This window comes from Heptranchias perlo, chromosome 6, assembly GCF_035084215.1.
Source record: "Heptranchias perlo isolate sHepPer1 chromosome 6, sHepPer1.hap1, whole genome shotgun sequence".
NCBI lineage: Eukaryota > Metazoa > Chordata > Chondrichthyes > Hexanchiformes > Hexanchidae > Heptranchias > Heptranchias perlo.
Window position 1 is genome coordinate 61,957,353 of NC_090330.1, and position 22,514 is coordinate 61,979,866.

Here is a 22,514-nt window from a genome sequence, read left to right on the forward strand (position 1 = left end):
TCTTGATTTTCAATATAACAAGATCCAGATCTTGGGTGGAGGTTCCAAGTAGATGCTAAATGTTTGCCTATAAAGGAAGGCAGATCAACTTCAAAGCACATGACACCTGTCTCCTGAACTGGTTTGTTGTGGTTCAACTGGAATTTTCACAAGTTTTCAGATCAGCACAACAATTGAGCCCTGTATTTAATGACTAAATGTGCAGTAACCATGATGGAAGGACTGGATGATGTGATTGCGTACGGCTAAAGTGCCAAATATAGCCTCGCCTTTGAAAAGATAAATAATTGATTCAAAGGGAGTACAAGTAAATTTATGACCCTTGTGATCTCCCAGTTTTCTTCTTACTTTCCACTGAAAAGATTACTTTAAGAAGGCAGGAGCCACACACATACGTATTAGCAGCCAGTTACAAAGTGATATTAACAGAGTCAGTTTTCACATACAGCAAATAGTGCATTCAGAGAAGAGGGGAGGCATGAGAAAAAAATGAGAGGTGATTAAACTTAAAAGATCTTTCTCCTTTTATAGTGATAGAAATTTTCACTTAAAATGTATCAAGACCATCTGAGCTCTACCTAGAATCACAGAACCGTACAGCACAGAAGGAGGCCATGCAGCCCATTGTGTCTATGCCGACTCTTTGAAAGAGCTATCCAATTAATCCCACTCCGCTGCTCTTTCCCCATAGCCATGCAAATTTTTCCTTTTCAAGTATATATTTAAATACCTTTTGAAAGTTACTATTGAATCTGCTTCCACCACCCTTTCAGACAGTGCATTCCAGATCATAACAATTTGCTGCTTAAAAAAATTTCTCCACACCTCCCCTCTGGTTCTTTTGCCAATTACCTTAAACCTGTGTCCTCTGATGTCCAACCATTTTCATTCCTTGTAGCACTGGAGGGAGTGCCATAGATACCCCGTGAATTGCGAATCACCACAAGTTGCTGGATGATTTACTCCGCTCCGCCATTAACTTTGCGAAAACGGCAGCTCGTCCTTAACCTCCCCATCAGTTTCATGAAGTTGTTGCATTTGCACGTTAATTGCCCATTAAACTCGCCACAGAAAGTTAAGTTTTGACATTGAATCCACCCACTCTAATTCACCCTCCTTCTCAGTCCTTCCTCTGTTTATTTCTCAAACCTTAAATCTCATTGGTTAAGGAGATACACTATTGGTCCCATCGTTCATCAAGGTCCCAGATGCCCCGTTGCCCTTGCTGCGCCATTATCAGCTCATACTTCCAGCAACATACAAGGCAAAAACATTTTGAGTTAAAGAGTGCAGGAAAAGGTCTAACTAACTGGGCATGCCGTGAGATGCCCTGCTCCAGCAAATTCTGGGCCTATGTAAAATTGGCATCAAACTTAGAAGTTCAGAAACAACAACAAATTGCAGTATGTGCTGGGATCAGCTTTTTCACACTCTAGTCTGTGCAATTATATAATTTCTTTGAGGCCAATTCCAATATGAGAATATTGCTCATATTTGTAAATTTCTGGGACAGTAATAAATAATGCACACTTGCAATTGACAATATGTTTTCACTGAAAAATTCTACAATCCTACTGCTGTACTACACTAAATTTGAGGAGAAAAATAGTGTGCTGAAAGATGTTGTTGTTTCTCAATTTTTAAATTTGATGCCAATTTTACACAGTTTCATAAGTAATCCAGTCTTACAAAACAAATATATAGTAACTCTGGTCACGAATCATGCAAAGACCATGACACTACGAACAGTGACACAAAATTTAAATTTCCTTTTTAAGGTGACTCTCGAAACTACCTTTCATCTTGCAACAGTGGGCATACATCAAATGTACAACCTCACCAACCTAATGTTTCCCATTTGACCATTGATGGAGGCAGCTTATTGAATGGAGGACGATCAGTTTCCAGAGTAGGCCGATTATTTTCTGCTCCTTCTAGTGGTAAGAATATTTCAGTATAACGTAAATTAGTATTTAGAATGAAATACCTAGTTCAGCTCAGGTGCAGTAAGGCATCTAGGCAGATGAATGAGGGTCTCACAAAAAGAACACTGTATTTCCAACTTAGGAACAAGCATTTTGTTGTGCTTTAAGGTGACCAACAACAGTTTGATAATAAGTAGTTTGTGTAAAGTTAGTTATATAATATAGTGACTCCAGAATAAGACTGGTAAAGTCAACTAAGGAGTTCCCACAGACTCCATTCACTACCCAGACCTGATATTTGTAAGGATTTTTACAACACCAGGTTATAGTCCAACAATTTTATTTTAAAATCACAAGCTTTCGGAGATTATCTCCTTCGTCAGGTGAGTGAGTGAATGAGAGGTTCTCAAATCGCATATCTTATATTAGGCTGGGACACCATCACACCAATCAAAGGTGTTGTTGGTGTTCAGACAGGTTAGCCACGGAAAACAGTAGGTCCCAGTATACTGAATACACAATGGGTCAAATTACACAGACAGAGAGAAAGAGACCCGAAAGGCAGAGAGAGAGAGAGAGAGAATGTCCAGTTGTATTAAAAACAGATAACTTTTTTTTCCTGCTGGTGGGGTTCCGTGTAGCGTGACATGAACCCAAGATCCCGGTTGAGGCCATCCTCATGGGTGCGGACCTTGGCTATCAATTTCTGCTCGACAATTTTGCGTTGTTGTGTGTCTCGAAGGCCGCCTTGGAGAACGCTTACCCGAAGATCGGTGGCTGAATGTCCTTGACTGCTAAAGTGTTCCCCGACTGGGAGGGAACCCTCCTGTCTGGCGATTGTTGCGCGGTGTCCGTTCATCCGTTGTCACAGTGTCTGCATGGTCTCGCCAATGTACCATGCTCCGGGGCATCCTTTCCTGCAACGTATGAGGTAGACAACGTTGGCCGAGTCACAGGAGTATGAACCATGTACCTGGTGGGTGGTGTCCTCTCGTGTGATGGTGGTATCTGTGTCGATGATCTGGCATGTCTTGCAGAGGTTACCGTGGCAGGGTTGTGTGGTGTCGTGGACGCTGTTCTCCTGAAAGCTGGGTAATTTTCTGCGAACGATGGTCTGTTTGAGGTTGGGTGGCTGTTTGAAGGCGAGTAGTGGAGGCGTGGGGATGGCCTTAGCGAGGTGTTCGTCGTCATCGATGACATGTTGAAGGCTGCGGAGAACATGGCGTAGTTTCTCCGCTCCGGGGAAGTACTGGACGACCAAGGGTACTCTGTTGGTTGCGTCCCGTGTTTGTCTTCTGAGGAGGTCGATGTGATTCTTCGCTGTGGCCCGTCGGAACTGTCGATCGACAAGTCGAGCGTCATATCCCGTTCTTACGAGGAACGCGATGGACACCTACAGACGCTGAAAGACGCCCTCGTAAGATCGGGATATGACGCTCGACTTGTCGATCGACAGTTCCGACGGGCCACAGCGAAGAATCACATCGACCTCCTCAGAAGACAAACACGGGACGCAACCAACAGAGTACCCTTGGTCGTCCAGTACTTCCCCGGAGCGGAGAAACTACGCCATGTTCTCCGCAGCCTTCAACATGTCATCGATGACGACGAACACCTCGCTAAGGCCATCCCCACGCCTCCACTACTCGCCTTCAAACAGCCACCCAACCTCAAACAGACCATCGTTCGCAGAAAATTACCCAGCTTTCAGGAGAACAGCGTCCACGACACCACACAACCCTGCCACGGTAACCTCTGCAAGACATGCCAGATCATCGACACAGATACCACCATCACACGAGAGGACACCACCCACCAGGTACATGGTTCATACTCCTGTGACTCGGCCAACGTTGTCTACCTCATACGTTGCAGGAAAGGATGCCCCGGAGCATGGTACATTGGCGAGACCATGCAGACACTGCGACAACGGATGAACGGACACCGCGCAACAATCGCCAGACAGGAGGGTTCCCTCCCAGTCGAGGAACACTTTAGCAGTCAAGGACATTCAGCCACCGATCTTCGGGTAAGCGTTCTCCAAGGCGGCCTTCGAGACACACGACAACGCAAAATCGTCGAGCAGAAATTGATAGCCAAGTTCCGCACCCATGAGGATGGCCTCAACCGGGATCTTGGGTTCATGTCACGCTACACGTTATCTGTTTTTAATACAACTGGACATTCTCTCTCTCTCTGCCTTTCGGGTCTCTTTCTCTCTGTCTGTATAATTTGACCCATTGTGTATTCAGTATACTGGGACCTACTGTTTTCCGTGGCTAACCTGTCTGAACACCAACAACACCTTTGATTGGTGTGATGGTGTCCCAGCCTAATATAAGATATGCGATTTGAGAACCTCTCATTCACTCACTCACCTGACGAAGGAGATAATCTCCGAAAGCTTGTGATTTTAAAATAAAATTGTTGGACTATAACCTGGTGTTGTAAGAATCCTTACATTTGTCCACCCCAGTCCATCACCGGCATCTCCACATCAGACCTGATATTGTTCACCCAGGGGTAGGTTATCTACTTCCAAAGTGATCTGGGTGATCTTTTATTTTAATATTTGAATTGGGAATTGGTGCTCACGTATGCCTTAGCAGAGTGGTAAGATATGGGTTCTTTGCCTGTGATTGTCCACATGATGAGTTACTGAACTAGGAATTGTCAGGGAAAAGATGTGCAGAATGAATTTTACACCACATTACAGGAAGGATGTAATTGCACTAAAAAGGGTGCAGAGGAGATTTACGAGGATGTTGCCAGGATTGGAGTATTTTAGCTATGATGACAGATTGGATAGGCTGGGATTGTTTTCCTTGGAACAGAGGAGGCTGAGGGGTGATTTGATTGAGGTGTACAAAATTATGAGGGGCCTAGATAGAGTGGATAGGAAGGACCTATTTCCCTTAGCGGAGGGGTCAATAACCAAGGGGCATAGATTTAAAGTGATTGGTAGAAGGATTAGAGCGGAAATTAGGAAAAATGTTTTCACCCAGAGGGTGGTGGGGGTCTGAAACTCACTGCCTCAGAGGGTGGTAGAGGCAGAAACCCTCAACTCATTTAAAAAATACCTGGATGTGCACCTGAAGAGCCGTGACCTGCAGGGCTACGGACCAAATGCTGGAAAGTGGGATTAGGCTGGGTAGCTCGTTTCTCAGCCGGTGCAGACACGATGGGCCGAATAGCCTCCTTCTGTGCCGTAAATTTTCTATGATTCTATGAATACTGGCATAACTATCCCCCTCCCCAAACACACACCTTGTGGGTGAGTCACTCAAGCTCCTTTTAATAGACAGAGCAAGAATGGTATTGGCATAGGCCTTTGTCAGAGGGTGGTGCATTGTGCAGTGAGACCCAGACAAGATGAAGAATAAAGTATCTTAAAAATATGGACTGTGCAAAGGAACAAATAAAGAATTGTGTTGAACTTCTTCGGGGTTCTCCCGATCATCCATTGTAACTTCGGTGGAACCTCTGTCAAAACCCTGGAAAAACAGTGTCACCCTCAATGTGTCTATAGCGATTCTGTTGGCTGATGTCACTGAAAACATTCATTCCATTATGTAAGTCTTCTGAGCAAATAAATATGGCCAAATAATGTAAAAGTATTGATGTAAATACCCTCTAAATTCACTAAAGTGCTTGGGAAATTTTCTCTTACGATTGAATGTTTCCATTAAATACATCTGGCATGACTAAATCAAAAGCAAAGTACTGCAAAGGCTGGAAATCTGAAATAAAAACAGAAAATGCTGGAAATATGACTCCACAGATGCTGCCTGACCCGCTGAGTATTGTCTAGTATTGCACAAAGTATCATATCAATGTTTAGGAGCAAGATAAGGTACTAAGTAATATATTGATTGATGTTTACCTTGAAAACATTGCTTTAAATTTAACTCAAGGATGGGTGACGAGAGGATTAATTTAATTAACTAGCACTTGTTCTTTGTTGACATAATTCCATATAAATCTGCACTAAACTCCAAACTCAGTTCAGACTTGAAAAGGTGAAACATGGAAATATCACCTGATGCAGGAAATGAAAGTGAGAAATATTCTATTCTTCAGACCTATCTGGCCATCCTTCTCCTAAAGTACAAGAATGTGCCAGGCTGATGGATTGGGATGTCTTTATTTTTTGGTGAGCTCGTTAATTGCATAATAGAGTGAAATATATCCTGTATTTTCAACTGTTAATTATTGTTATATTTTTAATTCCTGAAGCATTTGTTAGTGCTGCGAGAAGAAAGCACCCCATGGAAACAGACAGCACTGGAGCAAAACACAGAGCTCTTCTTGAGCAGAGAAGAATGATTATTGGTTCTGCCATACGCAAGTCTGGTCAAATAGGACAGGTACCTTCACAATGATATATATGAATCTCTTTGAATTTATCCTGTTTCAATTAAAAGTGACCCTATTTACGTATTTTTTCACATATAACATTTGCTTCTTAAAAAAGACTAAAACATGCACCACCACCAAAATACCTTTTTACCACTATCAATTATAGATCTGGTCACAATTAATACTGTGGTTGAAAAAGTGGCAATTTATTTTGAAATTTTGCCACCCGAATCCTTATTCTTTCTCGGTCAGATACCCCCCACCTACTTTAGTTTGATATCAGAATTGGGAAACTATAATTACTGAGAAAATGGGAATATTTCCAATGGAGTAGAAAAGATTTAATAGAGGTTTTTTTTAATTATGAAGGATTTTGATTGTATGAATAGGAAAAAAACTATTTCCTCTGGTTGAGTCAAAGAAAGGCCATCAATTTAAAATTTTTACGGAGAGTAAGGAGAGAGGTTAAGTTAAATTCCTTTAAGCAAAGAGTTATTACAGCATTGAATGCTTTGCTATATGAAATAGTTGAGTCAGAGACAATTGCATCTTTTAAGGGAAAAGTGGACAAATATTTGAAGCACAGGACGATAGGGGACTATGGGGAGAGATTAGGGCAGACGATTTAGTTTCTAGCGAAGAGTTGGCTCAGACACAATGGGCTGAATGGCCTTCTTTGTGGTAAACTTCTATGGTTTCTGTGCAGAGTGGTTGAAGAAATCACAAGTATTAGTGAAAGGAGGTTATGTTACATGTGCATGTCATTATGTGGCACGAAATCACCCTTGCGCAATTGATTGGTTTATTGAGTCAGCAGGACCACAGATGTTCAGTTCAGTAGCAGACTATTTAAAACTTAAATCAGTAATTATTGGTTACACATGCACTTGTAACTGAAGACAAAAATGTGGTGAATGTGAAATCAAATGTAAACTGCACCAAATTTAATTAGTTACTTGAACAGGAAGAAACGAATAGGGAATATAAACGAGCCAAACTGAAAGAATTGTGTATCAAATGAGAACTGAGTGAAAATGAATTGCATGTTCTCAGAGAAAACGTTACTCAGTGAAAAAGACTCAGCTCTAATAACAAAATCCATGCTGTCTAAAAGGTTGTGGAGATGCCGGTGATGGACTGGGGTGGTCATCTTAATCCACTGAACAACCTCCACCAGCACCTCAGCTGACGCTCTGCTCCTGGAATGACTCCTGGATCAATCTTCTCTCTGTAACTTCATTCGCAAATAAGCCCTTTGCCATTCACAACCTTATTGTGGATGCATATATTGACATCAAAACATTAACTGAAACTTGGCCTTCCCACCTGGCTATACTTTCTATCACCTGCCCTGCCCAAACCACTGCTGTGGTGGTATGGGCCTTATTACCAGATCGCACCTTGGTTTCTCCGCAAACTCCTCCAGCATCTTGTCTTCCTTCCAGCACCTCACCCTGTTCCAAATCTCTCACTTCCACTTTAACATCCTTATTTTCTACTGCCCCAAGTCCCAGCCTGAGTTCCTCCCCAGGATATCCTCCCATCTTTCCTCCCTTATCTTCGGCATTGAGTGATCTCTCATCCTCTGTAATTTCAATTTCCATCTCAGCTTCCCTTGCTCTCTCTCATCTGAATTCACCATTCTTCTGTCCTCCCTAAACCTTTCCCTCCATATTAATTCGTAGCCACCCCTTTGACATTGCCATCTCCTGTGGCCTCTCTAGACGCATGAACCCAATCACTGAGAAGGCCATCTCCAATCACTTCCTCGCCACCCACATTGTCTTAACCCCTTCTAACCCCACTTGTTTCTGCGTCTGCCCAGGAAAAACCTCTCCCCCAAACTCACTTTTAACTGCATTTCCAAACTCCCAACTGCCCAGCCTTTAGCCTTCCATTTGCCATGATACCTTTGGTACCCATGCCCCGGCAAACTTTTGACTCTCTCCAATCCCGTTCATTCCTCTGGTACAGCCCCCATCTTTACTCCCTTAAGACCAAGAGGCACAAACTTGAGCATATCTTGTCCACAACTGGCTTAGCCATCCATCGCCAGATCTGGCTGAAACACAAGTCCTACCAGCCTCAATCCTCTGCCAAAACTGAGCTGGTGTTTAATTAATTAATTTTCCCCAAGGAAGCCCTGATCTTTAATTTTGTTGACTGAAGCCCAGGTATTTATATTTAATTAATGTTGCCGGTATGTAAGGGCCCTTTCAATTTATTAACCTCAAATCTTTATTTAGTTAACTTTCTCTTCAATGTATTGAATTCATTTATCTCCATCATTGCTAACTTCCATTAATTTATTTATTTGGTACCATTTTTCCTCATTCTTTTATGGCTGCTTTAAATTCAGTAATCACCCATCTTCATTTTATTAATTTTTGTCTGTTCCATTTTTATTTTTGATGACCTCATTTTCTTCTTCTTCTCCATCCTATCCTTTTCCCTTCTGCTTTGCCCTCTCTCATGACCTCTCTACCAGTCCTCCTCTCTTTTTCCCCCTTCCACTGACTTATCCTCCCTTCCGCTGACTTATCCCCCCTACCCCAACTCCTCTCCCCATCTTCTATGCCCAACCTGATCCTCCTTCCTCTTCATCCTCTTTCTCTTCTCCCCATCCCCAAGCCTCTTCCCAGTGGCGTCTCCCTCTCCTTCTCCCCCGTGTTACTGTTTCCAATAGTGCAGCTGCTTCCTTTAGCCTCCAACCCTGCTTTGACGTCCTCTGGCTTCCTTCGATACTCCCCCACCCACATCCCCCCCCCCATTCCCTTAGGATTCTGACTTGCCTCCTATAGCCTCTCTGTGTACCTTACCCTCCCCATCCCTGCTCTACCTTCCTCTTTATTCACCCTACCAGCCACTATGCTGCCTTACCTCACTCTATCCCCCCCCTCCTGCTCTATCTCACTATCCCTTCCTCACCTGCTCTTATTTGCCCACTATCTTCACTCGTCCAATTATTTTTCACACTCTAACCCTCTTTGACTTAAAGACCGCAATTAGTCCTGACTCCCATGTGCATCAGCATGGGAGATTGACTATACATTCTTTTAAACAAATATTTTGGATGGGAGGATGGCACCACTGGAATACTGCTTCCAATGTTTACTGTACAAGTTTGGCTGGCAATAATTGAGGTCTGATATTAATAAGGATTTCTGGTCCTTATCCCTTCTACAAGTGGAAAATCCTATGCTGCCATTAATTGAGAGAAAAAGGGTAAAAATATGGGGGGGGGGGGATTTTAACCCCCCAAGAATGGGTGGGTTGGGGGCGGGTAGGTAGATAAAATGTTTGATTTTTGGAGCGCGACTGCAACCCAACTCCAACATGCTCAGCAGTTTAACACAGGCACGTTTGGATGCGTGCGAGAAACCTACTCGCCGCAGTTGGGACCTTAATTAATTCAGGCGGGCAGGTATTTATAGCATCATTTAACACCCTTGTGGGACGTTAAATAGGTCTTTTTAAATTGAATTTGACTTAACTTTAAATTGAACGCCTCCAGCGTGGGTCTCCCCGGGCTCGTGAATCTCGCCAGTGAAAAGGAGGGGAGAAGGGCCGGATCTATGAGGGAAGTGCCTTTATTGCACTGCTTGCGGGCTAGGAGAAGCAGGAGTGTTTCCTCTAGGCCCACTAAGCTTACCTGCCGCGATTGGATCCCTGCGATCGGCCGAACCTCCCCGATGCCTGAGACCCCCCGATAGCCAAGACCACCCCCCGCCCCCGACGGCAGAATTCTCACCTCCCCCGATGGCAGAGTTCTCACCTCTCTCCCCCACCCAACCCCGCGATCACCACCCCCCCCATCCAGCTCCCAAAGGTCCCGATCTCCGACAACCCCCCATAGGTCCCGATCTCTCTGCGACCCCCCCCCCAACCCATTCCAGCCCCCAAAGATCCCGATCTCTCCCCGTCCTCCCCCATACAAACACTGAGGACTCTGATCTCTCCCTGGCTGCTTTCCCACCCAACTCACGTCAACCTGTCAATCTGGCTGGCTGCCGGGCGTGAAACCCAGAAGTAAAATTTTTATCATTCAATTGAGTTGTGATCGCAGATTCCGACCTGCCAGCTTCATTTCCGGTTTTGGCGTCTGATAAACATCCCCCCAGCTTTCTTCTAGACTCCAAGTCAAAATTCTAGGCAATGGTGTATGGTTTGCATACTCTAAATAGCATTAGGAGCATGCATCACTATGTTAACTTTAATGATTGCACTACTGGAATAATGTTTTTCAGCTTAGAATGTAGAATTGTGTTAAATTATTCAAGTAGTAAGAGTTTAGAAATATCTAAACTTATTTCATCACAAATATGTACAGATATAAAACAATGAAAGGACAAACAAAACTATTATTCCATAATTGACTAAAAAGGTAAAAATTATCCCCAAATTCTAGAAATGGTTACATGACGACATCCATGTTCTGCTCAAACGTAACTAGTTTAATTGTAAAATGTAGAAAAGAGTGCAAATATCAGGGAGTTAGTTAAAGGATGTAACTGGATTTAGGGTTCAGATGATGGTCTTGTGGTGTAAATATAATTCACATTTACTTAGTTTCACAGAATGCACCCTCCCAAGTGTTGAGAAGGAGCTAGGTAGGAGACATAAAATGAAACTTTTTAAACCATCTTTCTCAGAGGAAAAACTTTAGTGACATTACCTTTTAACATCTAAAATTTGATCTATTATCACTGCTAATTTTCCAGGTTCATTGACTGTGAACCTTTTAGACAAATATAAGGAATCTTACAACACCAGGTTATAGTCCAACAAATTTATTTTAAAATCACAAGCTTTCGGAGATTATCTCCTTCGTCAGATGAATGAATGAAAAGGTTCTCAAATCGCATATCTTATACTATGTTGGGACAGCATCACACCAATCAAAAGGTGTCGTTGTTATTCAAACAGGCCAGTCACGGAGAACAGCACGTCCCAGTACACTAGATCTACATTGTGTCTATTACACAGGCAGGCAGAAAGAAACTCAAAATGGCAGAGAGAGAGAGAATTTTAAAAAACATATAAATTTTTTCCCCCTTTTTGCTGGTGGGGTTACGTGTAGCGTGACATGAACCCAAGATCCCGGTTGAGGCCGTCCTCATGGGTGCGGAACTTGGCTATCAACTTCTGCTCGACGATTTTGCGTTGTCGTGTGTCTCGAAGGCCGCCTTGGAGAACGCTTACCCGAAGATCGGTGGCTGAATGTCCTTGACTGCTAAAGTGTTCCCCGACTGGGAGGGAACCCTCCTGTTTGGCGATTGTTGCGCGGTGTCCGTTCATCCGTTGTCGCAGCGTCTGCATGGTCTCGCCAATGTACCATGCTCCGGGGCATCCTTTCCTGCAACGTATGAGGCGCACTCAGAAGACAGTCCAGAATGTCACCCGAGCACAACGCAACGGCATCAACGCTCTCAAGACCAACCGAAACATCGTCATCAAACCAGCGGACAAAGGAGGAGCCATTGTCATACAGAACAGAACGGACTATTGCAAAGAAGCATACCGACAACTGGACAACCAGGAACACTACAGACGGTTACCCGCAGATCCGACCAAAGAACACACCCACCAGCTCAACAAACTGATCAAAACCTTCGATCCAGACCTTCAAAGCATCCTACGCACTCTCATCCCACGTACTCCCCGCGTGGGAGACTTCTACTGCCTCCCAAAGATACACAAAGCCAACGCACCCGGACGTCCTATCGTATCAGGCAACGGAACCCTGTGTGAGAACCTCTCTGGATACGTCGAGGGCATCCTGAAACCCATCGTACAGGGAACCCCCAGCTTCTGTCGCGACACTACAGACTTCCTACAAAAACTCAGCACCCACGGACCAGTTGAACCAGGAACACTTCTCACCACAATGGACGTCTCGGCACTCTACACCAGTATCCCCCACGATGCCTGCCTGTGTAATAGACACAATGTATATCTAGTGTACTGGGACGTGCTGTTCTCCGTGACTGGCCTGTTTGAATAACAACGACACCTTTTGATTGGTGTGATGCTGTCCCAACATAGTATAAGATATGCGATTTGAGAACCTTTTCATTCATTCATCTGACGAAGGAGATAATCTCCGAAAGCTTGTGATTTTAAAATAAATTTGTTGGACTATAACCTGGTGTTGTAAGATTCCTTACATTTGTCTAAAAGGTTCACAGTCAATGAACCTGGAAAATTAGCAGTGATAATAGATCAAATTTTAGATGTTAAAAGGTAATGTCACTAAAGTTTTTCCTCTGAGAAAGATGGTTTAAAAAGTTTCATTTTATGTCTCCTACCTAGCTCCTTCTCAACACTTGGGAGGGTGCATTCTGTGAAACTAAGTAAATGTGAATTATATTTACACCACAAGACCATCATCTGAACCCTAAATCCAGTTACATCCTTTAACTAACTCCCTGATATTTGCACTCTTTTCTACATTTTACAATTAAACTAGTTACGTTTGAGCAGAACATGGATGTCGTCATGTAACCATTTCTAGAATTTGGGGATAATTTTTACCTTTTTAGTCAATTATGGAATAATAGTTTTGTTTGTCCTTTCATTGTTTTATATCTGTACATATTTGTGATGAAATAAGTTTAGATATTTCTAAACTCTTACTACTTGAATAATTTAACACAATTCTACATTCTAAGCTGAAAAACATTATTCCAGTAGTGCAATCATTAAAGTTAACATAGTGATGCATGCTCCTAATGCTATTTAGAGTATGCAAACCATACACCATTGCCTAGAATTTTGACTTGGAGTCTAGAAGAAAGCTGGGGGGATGTTTATCAGACGCCAAAACCGGAAATGAAGCTGGCAGGTCGGAATCTGCGATCACAACTCAATTGAATGATAAAAATTTTACTTCTGGGTTTCACGCCCGGCAGCCAGCCAGATTGACAGGTTGACGTGAGTTGGGTGGGAAAGCAGCCAGGGAGAGATCAGAGTCCTCAGTGTTTGTATGGGGGAGGACGGGGAGAGATCGGGATCTTTGGGGGCTGGAATGGGTTGGGGGGGGGGGGTCGCAGAGAGATCGGGACCTATGGGGGGTTGTCGGAGATCGGGACCTTTGGGAGCTGGATGGGGGGGGTGGTGATCGCGGGGTTGGGTGGGGGAGAGAGGTGAGAACTCTGCCATCGGGGGAGGTGAGAATTCTGCCGTCGGGGGCGGGGGGTGGTCTTGGCTATCGGGGGGTCTCAGGCATCGGGGAGGTTCGGCCGATCGCAGGGATCCAATCGCGGCAGGTAAGCTTAGTGGGCCGAGAGGAAACACTCCTGCTTCTCCTAGCCCGCAAGCAGTGCAATAAAGGCACTTCCCTCATAGATCCGGCCCTTCTCCCCTCCTTTTCACTGGCGAGATTCACGAGCCCGGGGAGACCCACGCTGGAGGCGTTCAATTTAAAGTTAAGTCAAATTCAATTTAAAAAGACCTATTTAACGTCCCACAAGGGTGTTAAATGATGCTATAAATACCTGCCCGCCTGAATTAATTAAGGTCCCAACTGCGGCGAGTAGGTTTCTCGCACGCATCCAAACGTGCCTGTGTTAAACTGCTGAGCATGTTGGAGTTGGGTTGCAGTCGCGCTCCAAAAATCAAACATTTTATCTACCTACCCGCCCCCAACCCACCCATTCTTGGGGGGTTAAAATCCCCCCCCCCCCATATTTTTACCCTTTTTCTCTCAATTAATGGCAGCATAGGATTTTCCACTTGTAGAAGGGATAAGGACCAGAAATCCTTATTAATATCAGACCTCAATTATTGCCAGCCAAACTTGTACAGTAAACATTGGAAGCAGTATTCCAGTGGTGCCATCCTCCCATCCAAAATATTTGTTTAAAAGAATGTATAGTCAATCTCCCATGCTGATGCACATGGGAGTCAGGACTAATTGCGGTCTTTAAGTCAAAGAGGGTTAGAGTGTGAAAAATAATTGGACGAGTGAAGATAGTGGGCAAATAAGAGCAGGTGAGGAAGGGATAGTGAGATAGAGCAGGAGGGGGGGGATAGAGTGAGGTAAGGCAGCATAGTGGCTGGTAGGGTGAATAAAGAGGAAGGTAGAGCAGGGATGGGGAGGGTAAGGTACACAGAGAGGCTATAGGAGGCAAGTCAGAATCCTAAGGGAATGGGGGGGGGGATGTGGGTGGGGGAGTATCGAAGGAAGCCAGAGGACGTCAAAGCAGGGTTGGAGGCTAAAGGAAGCAGCTGCACTATTGGAAACAGTAACACGGGGGAGAAGGAGAGGGAGACGCCACTGGGAAGAGGCTTGGGGATGGGGAGAAGAGAAAGAGGATGAAGAGGAAGGAGGATCAGGTTGGGCATAGAAGATGGGGAGAGGAGTTGGGGTAGGGGGGATAAGTCAGCGGAAGGGAGGATAAGTCAGTGGAAGGGGGAAAAAGAGAGGAGGACTGGTAGAGAGGTCATGAGAGAGGGCAAAGCAGAAGGGAAAAGGATAGGATGGAGAAGAAGAAGAAAATGAGGTCATCAAAAATAAAAATGGAACAGACAAAAATTAATAAAATGAAGATGGGTGATTACTGAATTTAAAGCAGCCATAAAAGAATGAGGAAAAATGGTACCAAATAAATAAATTAATGGAAGTTAGCAATGATGGAGATAAATGAATTCAATACATTGAAGAGAAAGTTAACTAAATAAAGATTTGAGGTTAATAAATTGAAAGGGCCCTTACATACCGGCAACATTAATTAAATATAAATACCTGGGCTTCAGTCAACAAAATTAAAGATCAGGGCTTCCTTGGGGAAAATTAATTAATTAAACACCAGCTCAGTTTTGGCAGAGGATTGAGGCTGGTAGGACTTGTGTTTCAGCCAGATCTGGCGATGGATGGCTAAGCCAGTTGTGGACAAGATATGCTCAAGTTTGTGCCTCTTGGTCTTAAGGGAGTAAAGATGGGGGCTGTACCAGAGGAATGAACGGGATTGGAGAGAGTCAAAATTTTGCCGGGGCATGGGTACCAAAGGTATCATGGCAAATGGAAGGCTAAAGGCTGGGCAGTTGGGAGTTTGGAAATGCAGTTAAAAGTGAGTTTGGGGGAGAGGTTTTTCCTGGGCAGACGCAGAAACAAGTGGGGTTAGAAGGGGTTAAGACAATGTGGGTGGCGAGGAAGTGATTGGAGATGGCCTTCTCAGTGATTGGGTTCATGCGTCTAGAGAGGCCACAGGAGATGGCAATGTCAAAGGGGTGGCTACGAATTAATATGGAGGGAAAGGTTTAGGGAGGACAGAAGAATGGTGAATTCAGATGAGAGAGAGCAAGGGAAGCTGAGATGGAAATTGAAATTACAGAGGATGAGAGATCACTCAATGCCGAAGATAAGGGAGGAAAGATGGGAGGATATCCTGGGGAGGAACTCAGGCTGGGACTTGGGGCAGTAGAAAATAAGGATGTTAAAGTGGAAGTGAGAGATTTGGAACAGGGTGAGGTGCTGGAAGGAAGACAAGATGCTGGAGGAGTTTGCGGAGAAACCAAGGTGCGATCTGGTAATAAGGCCCATACCACCACAGCAGTGGTTTGGGCAGGGCAGGTGATAGAAAGTATACCCAGGTGGGAAGGCCAAGTTTCAGTTAATGTTTTGATGTCAATATATGCATCCACAATAAGGTTGTGAATGGCAAAGGGCTTATTTGCGAATGAAGTTACAGAGAGAAGATTGATCCAGGAGTCATTCCAGGAGCAGAGCGTCAGCTGAGGTGCTGGTGGAGGTTGTTCAGTGGATTAAGATGACCGAGCAGGAGTGGAGAGTTGACCATGAGCCAGCAGAGATTGATCCTGGGGTCCAACAGAGTTGGGTGGCGGTCTCAGGTGTTAGCAGTGCGCAACAAATGATCCGGTGAGCAATAGAGAAGCAAAGCGCAGTGTAAATGAAATCAAAGGACCAACAGCAGTGAATATCAGGGAGCCAGGAAGGATGAAGCGTAAATCAATGCAGATTAGGGAGCTGGTACAAGGAACAGTTGTACAGCAGTATGGAGCACACAAGATTGGCAGCAGCAGGAGCTTGAAAAGCTGATCCAGCCCCCATCCAGTGAGGAGCAGTAGAGGAGTTCTAAAGGACAAATGCAGCACATCAGAGTCAATGGCCACAGGAAGCAAGTGGATAACAGCGGAGCAAAGATAATTCAGCAGCATCTAGATCAGGATGGGAACTAGCAGGAGCAGATCAAAGCTATCCCCTGTAGAGTGAAAAGAACTAGTAGAGAAACAGAAACTGAGCCCGCAAAAGCCAGTAGAGAAGTGGTATTCGGCCCAGGGGAATGTGATTTTCTGCTTAGAACCCAATACAGAGGCAGAATAAAGCTGAAAGCCAGCAGTGCGCTGGAGTACAGTCCAGAAGGTAATAGCAGCAGGTGGGATATGGGCACCGTAGACTGAAACAGGTCACCTTAAACTTGAAGAAATTGAGTGGCAGAACAGAATCGTACAATGTCGTCCAGCAGAGCAGCACGGTCTTCATGGCAGAGGGATCCAGGAAATCAAACATGAGCAGAGTCCCAGGTGTCAATATGGGCACAGAACAAACTAGTTCAGAGGATGGACAGTGTTCTGTGTAGCTTTACCTAATAGCTTGAACTTGTAGATTGAGCTAAAATCTACTCACTATTAGGGGCAGGGTGTCTGAAGTGGTGTGGAGGGGAGAGGGGATAGAGTGGCAATAGATGAGTCGCAATGGAGAGGAACTAAATGGGGAACTGCTGGCCTGGCAGACATAAATAATCTATAAATATATACAATATACAGAAAATATTTATGGAACCCTAACCCAAATGAATTCACAAAAGTCTTTGAGCTACTTGATGTTTTTTTTTTCCTTTTTTAATCTGCAGACAAGGCAGTAAATCCCCCTTTAAACTTCCTGCTGTATATAAGGTCATGCCTTCTGGTACCCATTATAACTAGCAATACAGTGCAAAACTTTGTCAAAAATGTATTTTAAATTATCTCATCAGAATGCAGGAGCATTAACCTCTATCAAACTGCCAAGTAAAATAGATTTTTTTTATTCGACTTAGGACTATACTCTGCATCTGTGTTAGCAAAACAGTGCAAATAAAGTCTTGCCCAACATTTGTTGCAATAAGATACTTTGGTTGTTACATTTTTATTTCCACTTTTGACCGCTATTTGAATCCAAAATGTCATTGGATGTATTATAAGGAGAATAGTCTCTGTTAAATAGAAAATAAATTGCTTGTGGTTGTAGATCACACTTTGAATTATATGGTATCTCATCACCATTAACGATTCTACTGATCTAAGAAAGGGGATCTTATGGACCAAAGTTGCACAGTAGTTAGGTGAAGTTGCTGTTATTTTAGATGCTACCATAACTTACAGATGTTGTAAATTAATTTGTTAATGTTAATTTTGTTTTTCAGAGCATCCAGATTAGTCCGTTTCCAAGTGCCTTTGATCCAGTTCAAACAGTAAATGCCGTTCAAAACACGGAAGAAGGTACAGTTCATACTTTATGAAAAATCCAGAAGATGGTTTATCAAGTGCAGACTGCTTTGTACACTTGCATTCTTTCACTGGTACCACACACACTCTGAATACTTATGTGTACAGAGATATCATTTCTAATAAAAACAGTGTCTGGTACTGTCTGCACATTGGATGTTATCAGACCAGTCAAAAACGAGTTTTATTTTATGGTAAGGAACTGATTGTCCCTGTTTCTGTCCAAGCAATAAATCTAAAATGCTAAGCTTTTTGGTAGTTCAATGCAATATTACTTTAATTTGGGTATTAAGATTTTTGTCCTCATTCTTTTAAGATTCTTGTGCTTATTTTAGCTATTTTTTGACCAGACTGACAGTATTTTGTCAGTGTCTTGATTTGTGACCGATAGGTCATGTCTGATAAATCTGTTGAGTGTTTTGAGAAGGTCACTGACATGGTGGATAGGGGAATGTCTATGGATGTTGTCGATATGGACTTCCAGAAGACATTGGATAAGGTTCCGCACAAAAGATTATGAGCAAAAATTAAAATGTACGGAATTGGGGGTAACCTTGTGACATGGGGCGATAATTGGTTGGGAGATGGGAGACAGAGAATAGGGATAAAGGAAACATTCTTTGATTAGCGGGATATGACAAGTGGTGTTTCCCAAGTGTCTGTACAGGGGCCTCAGGATTTCAAGATATATATTAATGACTTGGATGAAGGAATAGAATGTTATATATCCAAGTCTGCAGATGACACTAAGTTAGGAGGAACAGTAAGTTGTGTGGATGGGAGCAGGAAGTTACAAAGGGACATCAATAGACTAAGCCAGTGGGCAAAACTATGGCACGTTGAGTTCAATGTGGGGAAGTGTGAGGTCATCCACTTTGGATCCGAGAAAGACAAATCGGAATATTTTATTAACAGTGAGAAACTAGGAGCTGTGGAGGAACAAAAGGATTTGGGTGTCCATGTGCACAGATCATTAAAAGCTAATGCACGGGTACAAAAAGTAATCAAAAAGGATAATGGAATTGCCTTTATCTCAAGGGGATTGGAATGCAAAAGTGATGAAATGATGTTTTAGCTGTACAGAGCCTGGTCGTAACCCATCTGGAATACTGCATTCAGTTTTGGGCACCAAATCTCAGGAAAGATATATAGGCTTTGGAGGGGTTCAGTGCAGAGTCACCAGAATTATCCCCAGGCTTAAAAGGCTAAATTGTGAGGACAGATTTATATTCCCGTCAGTTTAGAAGGTTAAGGAGTAATCTAATCAAGGTCTTTAAAATGATAAAGGGATTCAATAGGGTAGGTACAGATAAACTATTTCCTCTGGTGGGGGGATCCAGAACAAGGGGGCAGAATCTTAAAATTAGAGCTGGGCCATTTAGGAGTGAAATCAGGAAGCACTTTTTCGCACAAATGAGCTGTCCTAAGAAGTTCGATGTAAATACCTCTCCAGACCATCAGCAGACAAAACTCATTTTCCAATGGGGTAAAAGCAGTGCAACTCATTGTGGAATTTCAAGGCCAATATTTTTATTGTAGAGCAAGCATTGTTACCACAAATTTAAAACACAAAATGTACGCATAGCAGACAAATATGTAACTGGGTTTACCTTTTTTTTAGCTTTGGTAATTGGTACTGTCTGAATAAAACTTAATTTCACAATTTTCTGTGGGGAGGGTGATGTTGTTGGACTTTATTTGTTTAAACCTAAAACTGGGAGTCCTAATAATGTTGTGGATAGAATAACATTTTTAAACTTCAACTTTATTTATAGCTTTTGTTTAGTATAAGAAAAGTAAAGTTACATTTTACACTAATATAATCTCTCTCTTGACCCTCATTTGCTGCTAAGTGTCCTAAACTTCAAGAAGATGTTACTTATTGGTATGAAAACTGGAATTTGGAAAGCCTAATAAGACAAACTGTTTTTGCATTGCTTATCTTCTCAGCAGTTTCAGAAAGCACTGAGCAGTTTATGCTAGCAGAAAACCTGGTAGAAACATCTGCTGTAGATAGTGACATCCTGGCTGCTATGGAAGCGATACAGACACAGCGACATGCTTTTCTTCAAAACAAAGTACAACGATTAGGTCTCACTGCACTGTCCTTTGAAGAACAAAGGCTTCTTAAGTCATTAGACCGTCTCAATCAGAGATTGCAGTGTAAGTGAATTCATCCAGTAACTCTTGAGCTAAAATTTCTCCTACTGGCAAGTAAGGAATTCTAACCCAAGTGGATTAAGAAGTGCTACCTTTGAGTTAAGTTAAGGTTCCCAAGACTGCGTGCAGCTTTGCTTATGTGTTTTTTAGTTGGGAGTGTCAAGTTGCGCTACATCATGGATGCAAATGTGACACACTGCCAGTCTGAGTGAGACATTCACAGGTTGTACTAGGGAGGTATCATGAGCTGTGGCTCCTTTCTGCAGGTCTAGCACACGCCTGCCCTCCACATAGGCCCAGCTCCCTTGGCTGAAGCATTGACAGACTCATTGGCCGACCCCAGCCTCCCATTGCCTACACCAGCACTCAGGAAGGCTGAAAACCCTACCATCACCTAGTATTCAGCAAACATAAGAACATAAGAAATAGGAGTAGGCCATATGGCCCCTCGAGCCTGCTCCACCATTCAATAAGATAATGGCTGATCTTCAACCTCAACTCCACTATCCCGCCTGATCCTCATATTCCTGATTTCCCCTAGAGTCCAAAAATCTATCCATCTCAGCCTTGAATATACTCAATGACTGAGCATCCACAGTCCTCTGGGGTAGAGAATTCCAAAGATTCACAATCCTCTGAGTGAAGAAATTTCTCTTCATCTCGGTCCTAAATGGCTGACCTTTTATCCTGAGACTATGCCCCCTAGTTTTAAACTCTCCAGCCAGGGGAAACAGCCTCTCAGCATCTACCCTGACAAGCCCTCTCAGAATCTTATATCTTTCAATGAGAACACCTCTCATTCTTCTAAACTCCAGAGAGTATAGACCCATTCTACTAAATTTCTCTTCATAGGACGACCCTCTCATCCCAGGAATTAATCTAGTGAACCTTTGTTGCACCACCTCTAAGGAAAGTATATCCTTCGTTATCCCTCTGAACACCAATATTTAATAGTTTCTCACCATTTAAAAAATATTCTGCTTTTCTATTCTTCCTACCAAAGTGAATAACCTCACATTTCCCCATTATACTCCATATGCCACCTTCTTACCTCCTCACTTAACCTGTCTATACCCTTTTGCAGCCTTTTTGCGTCCTCCTCAGAGCTTACTTTCCCACCTAGCTTTATATCGTCAGCAAACTTGAATACATTACACTCGGTCCCTTCATCTAAGTCATTACTATAGATTGTAAATAGCTGAGGCCTAAGCACTGATCCTTGCGGCACCCCACTAATTACAGCCTGCCAACCTGAAAATGACCCGTTTATTCCTACTCTCTATTTTCTGTTGGTTAACCAATCCGCTATCCATGTAATATATTACCCCCAACCCCGTGAGCCCTTATCTTGTGTAACAACCTTTATGTGGCACTTTATCGAATGCCTTTTGAAAATCCAAATATACTACATCCACTGGTTCCCCTTTATTTACCCTGCTAGTTACATCCTCAAAAAACTCTAATGGATTTGCCAAACACGATTTCCCTTTGATAAAAACCATGTTGACTCTGCCTAATGATATTAGATTTTTGAAGTGCCCCATTACCACGTCCTTAATAATAGATTCCAGCATTTTCCCGACTACTAATGTCAGGCTAACTGGCCTGTAGTTCCCTGTTTTCTCTCTCCCTCCTTTCTTGAATAGCAGTGTTACGTTTGCTATCTTCCAATCCACTGGGACTGTTCTAGAATCTAAGGAATTTTGGAAGATCAAAACCAATGCATCCACTATCTCTCCAGCCACCTCTTTTGGAACCCTAGGACATAGGCCATAAGGTCCAGGGGATTTGTCGGCTTTTAGTCCTATTAATTTCTCCAGTACTTTTCCTTTACTAATATTAATTGCTTTAAGTTCCTCATTCTCATTTGACCCTTGGTTCCCCATTATTTCTTATATGTTTTTTGTGTCTTCTATTGTGAAGACGGATACAAAGGCCCCGATATTAACAGGGAGGGGGGATGGCAGCGGGTGGGGGGGGGGGGGCGATTGGTAGTGTGGCAAACCAGCACGAACCAAACTTAACCTTTTCCGACCCTATTGCACGTTGATTGATAGTGGTTAACGTCCTCTCCAGGTTTCATGCCCGGCAGCTAGCCTGATTGACAGGCTGGCTGCCATCAGGAGTTGCAACGCAAGGTGGAGGGGCGAGAAAGAGAGATAGAGAGCCAGACGTCATCCGGCGCTGGACTGGAAGAACGGGGGGGGGGACAGAGAATGGAAGATCCGGCATTGGGCTGGAAGACCGGGGGGGGGGATGGGGAGAGGGGATGATCGGGGGAAGATGGGGGGGGGAGAGGGGAAGATCGGGGGGGAGAAGGGAAGATTGGGGGTACATTGGAGGGTGAACAGGGGGACATCAGGGGGACCGGGAGGGTGAAGAGGGGGACATCGGGGGGACATCGGAGTGGGAGACATCGGACTACGGAGCAGGTTTCAAAGATAGGTGCATTTAATGTTTTCACTTCCTTGCATGTTTTTTTATTTAATATATTTCATTTCTTTTTCACTGGTCTGGCCCTTCACCAGGCGTGAATCAGAAGCAGTGGGCAAGCCGCCCAGG

The 22,514-nt window shown here is 43.6% G+C and overlaps 1 protein-coding gene across 1 annotated transcript in view; it reads left to right on the plus strand.

Annotated features, from left to right (window-relative positions):
- The window catches only part of cep126 (centrosomal protein 126), a 100,662-nt gene that overhangs the window by 66,299 nt on the left and 11,849 nt on the right, over window positions 1-22,514 (plus strand). The window contains exons 7-10 of the mRNA XM_067986395.1: window positions 1,779-1,940; window positions 6,162-6,292; window positions 17,711-17,786; window positions 19,746-19,955. Coding sequence (XP_067842496.1) covers window positions 1,779-1,940; window positions 6,162-6,292; window positions 17,711-17,786; window positions 19,746-19,955 — 579 coding nt within the window. The remainder of the gene's footprint in view (window positions 1-1,778; window positions 1,941-6,161; window positions 6,293-17,710; window positions 17,787-19,745; window positions 19,956-22,514) is intronic.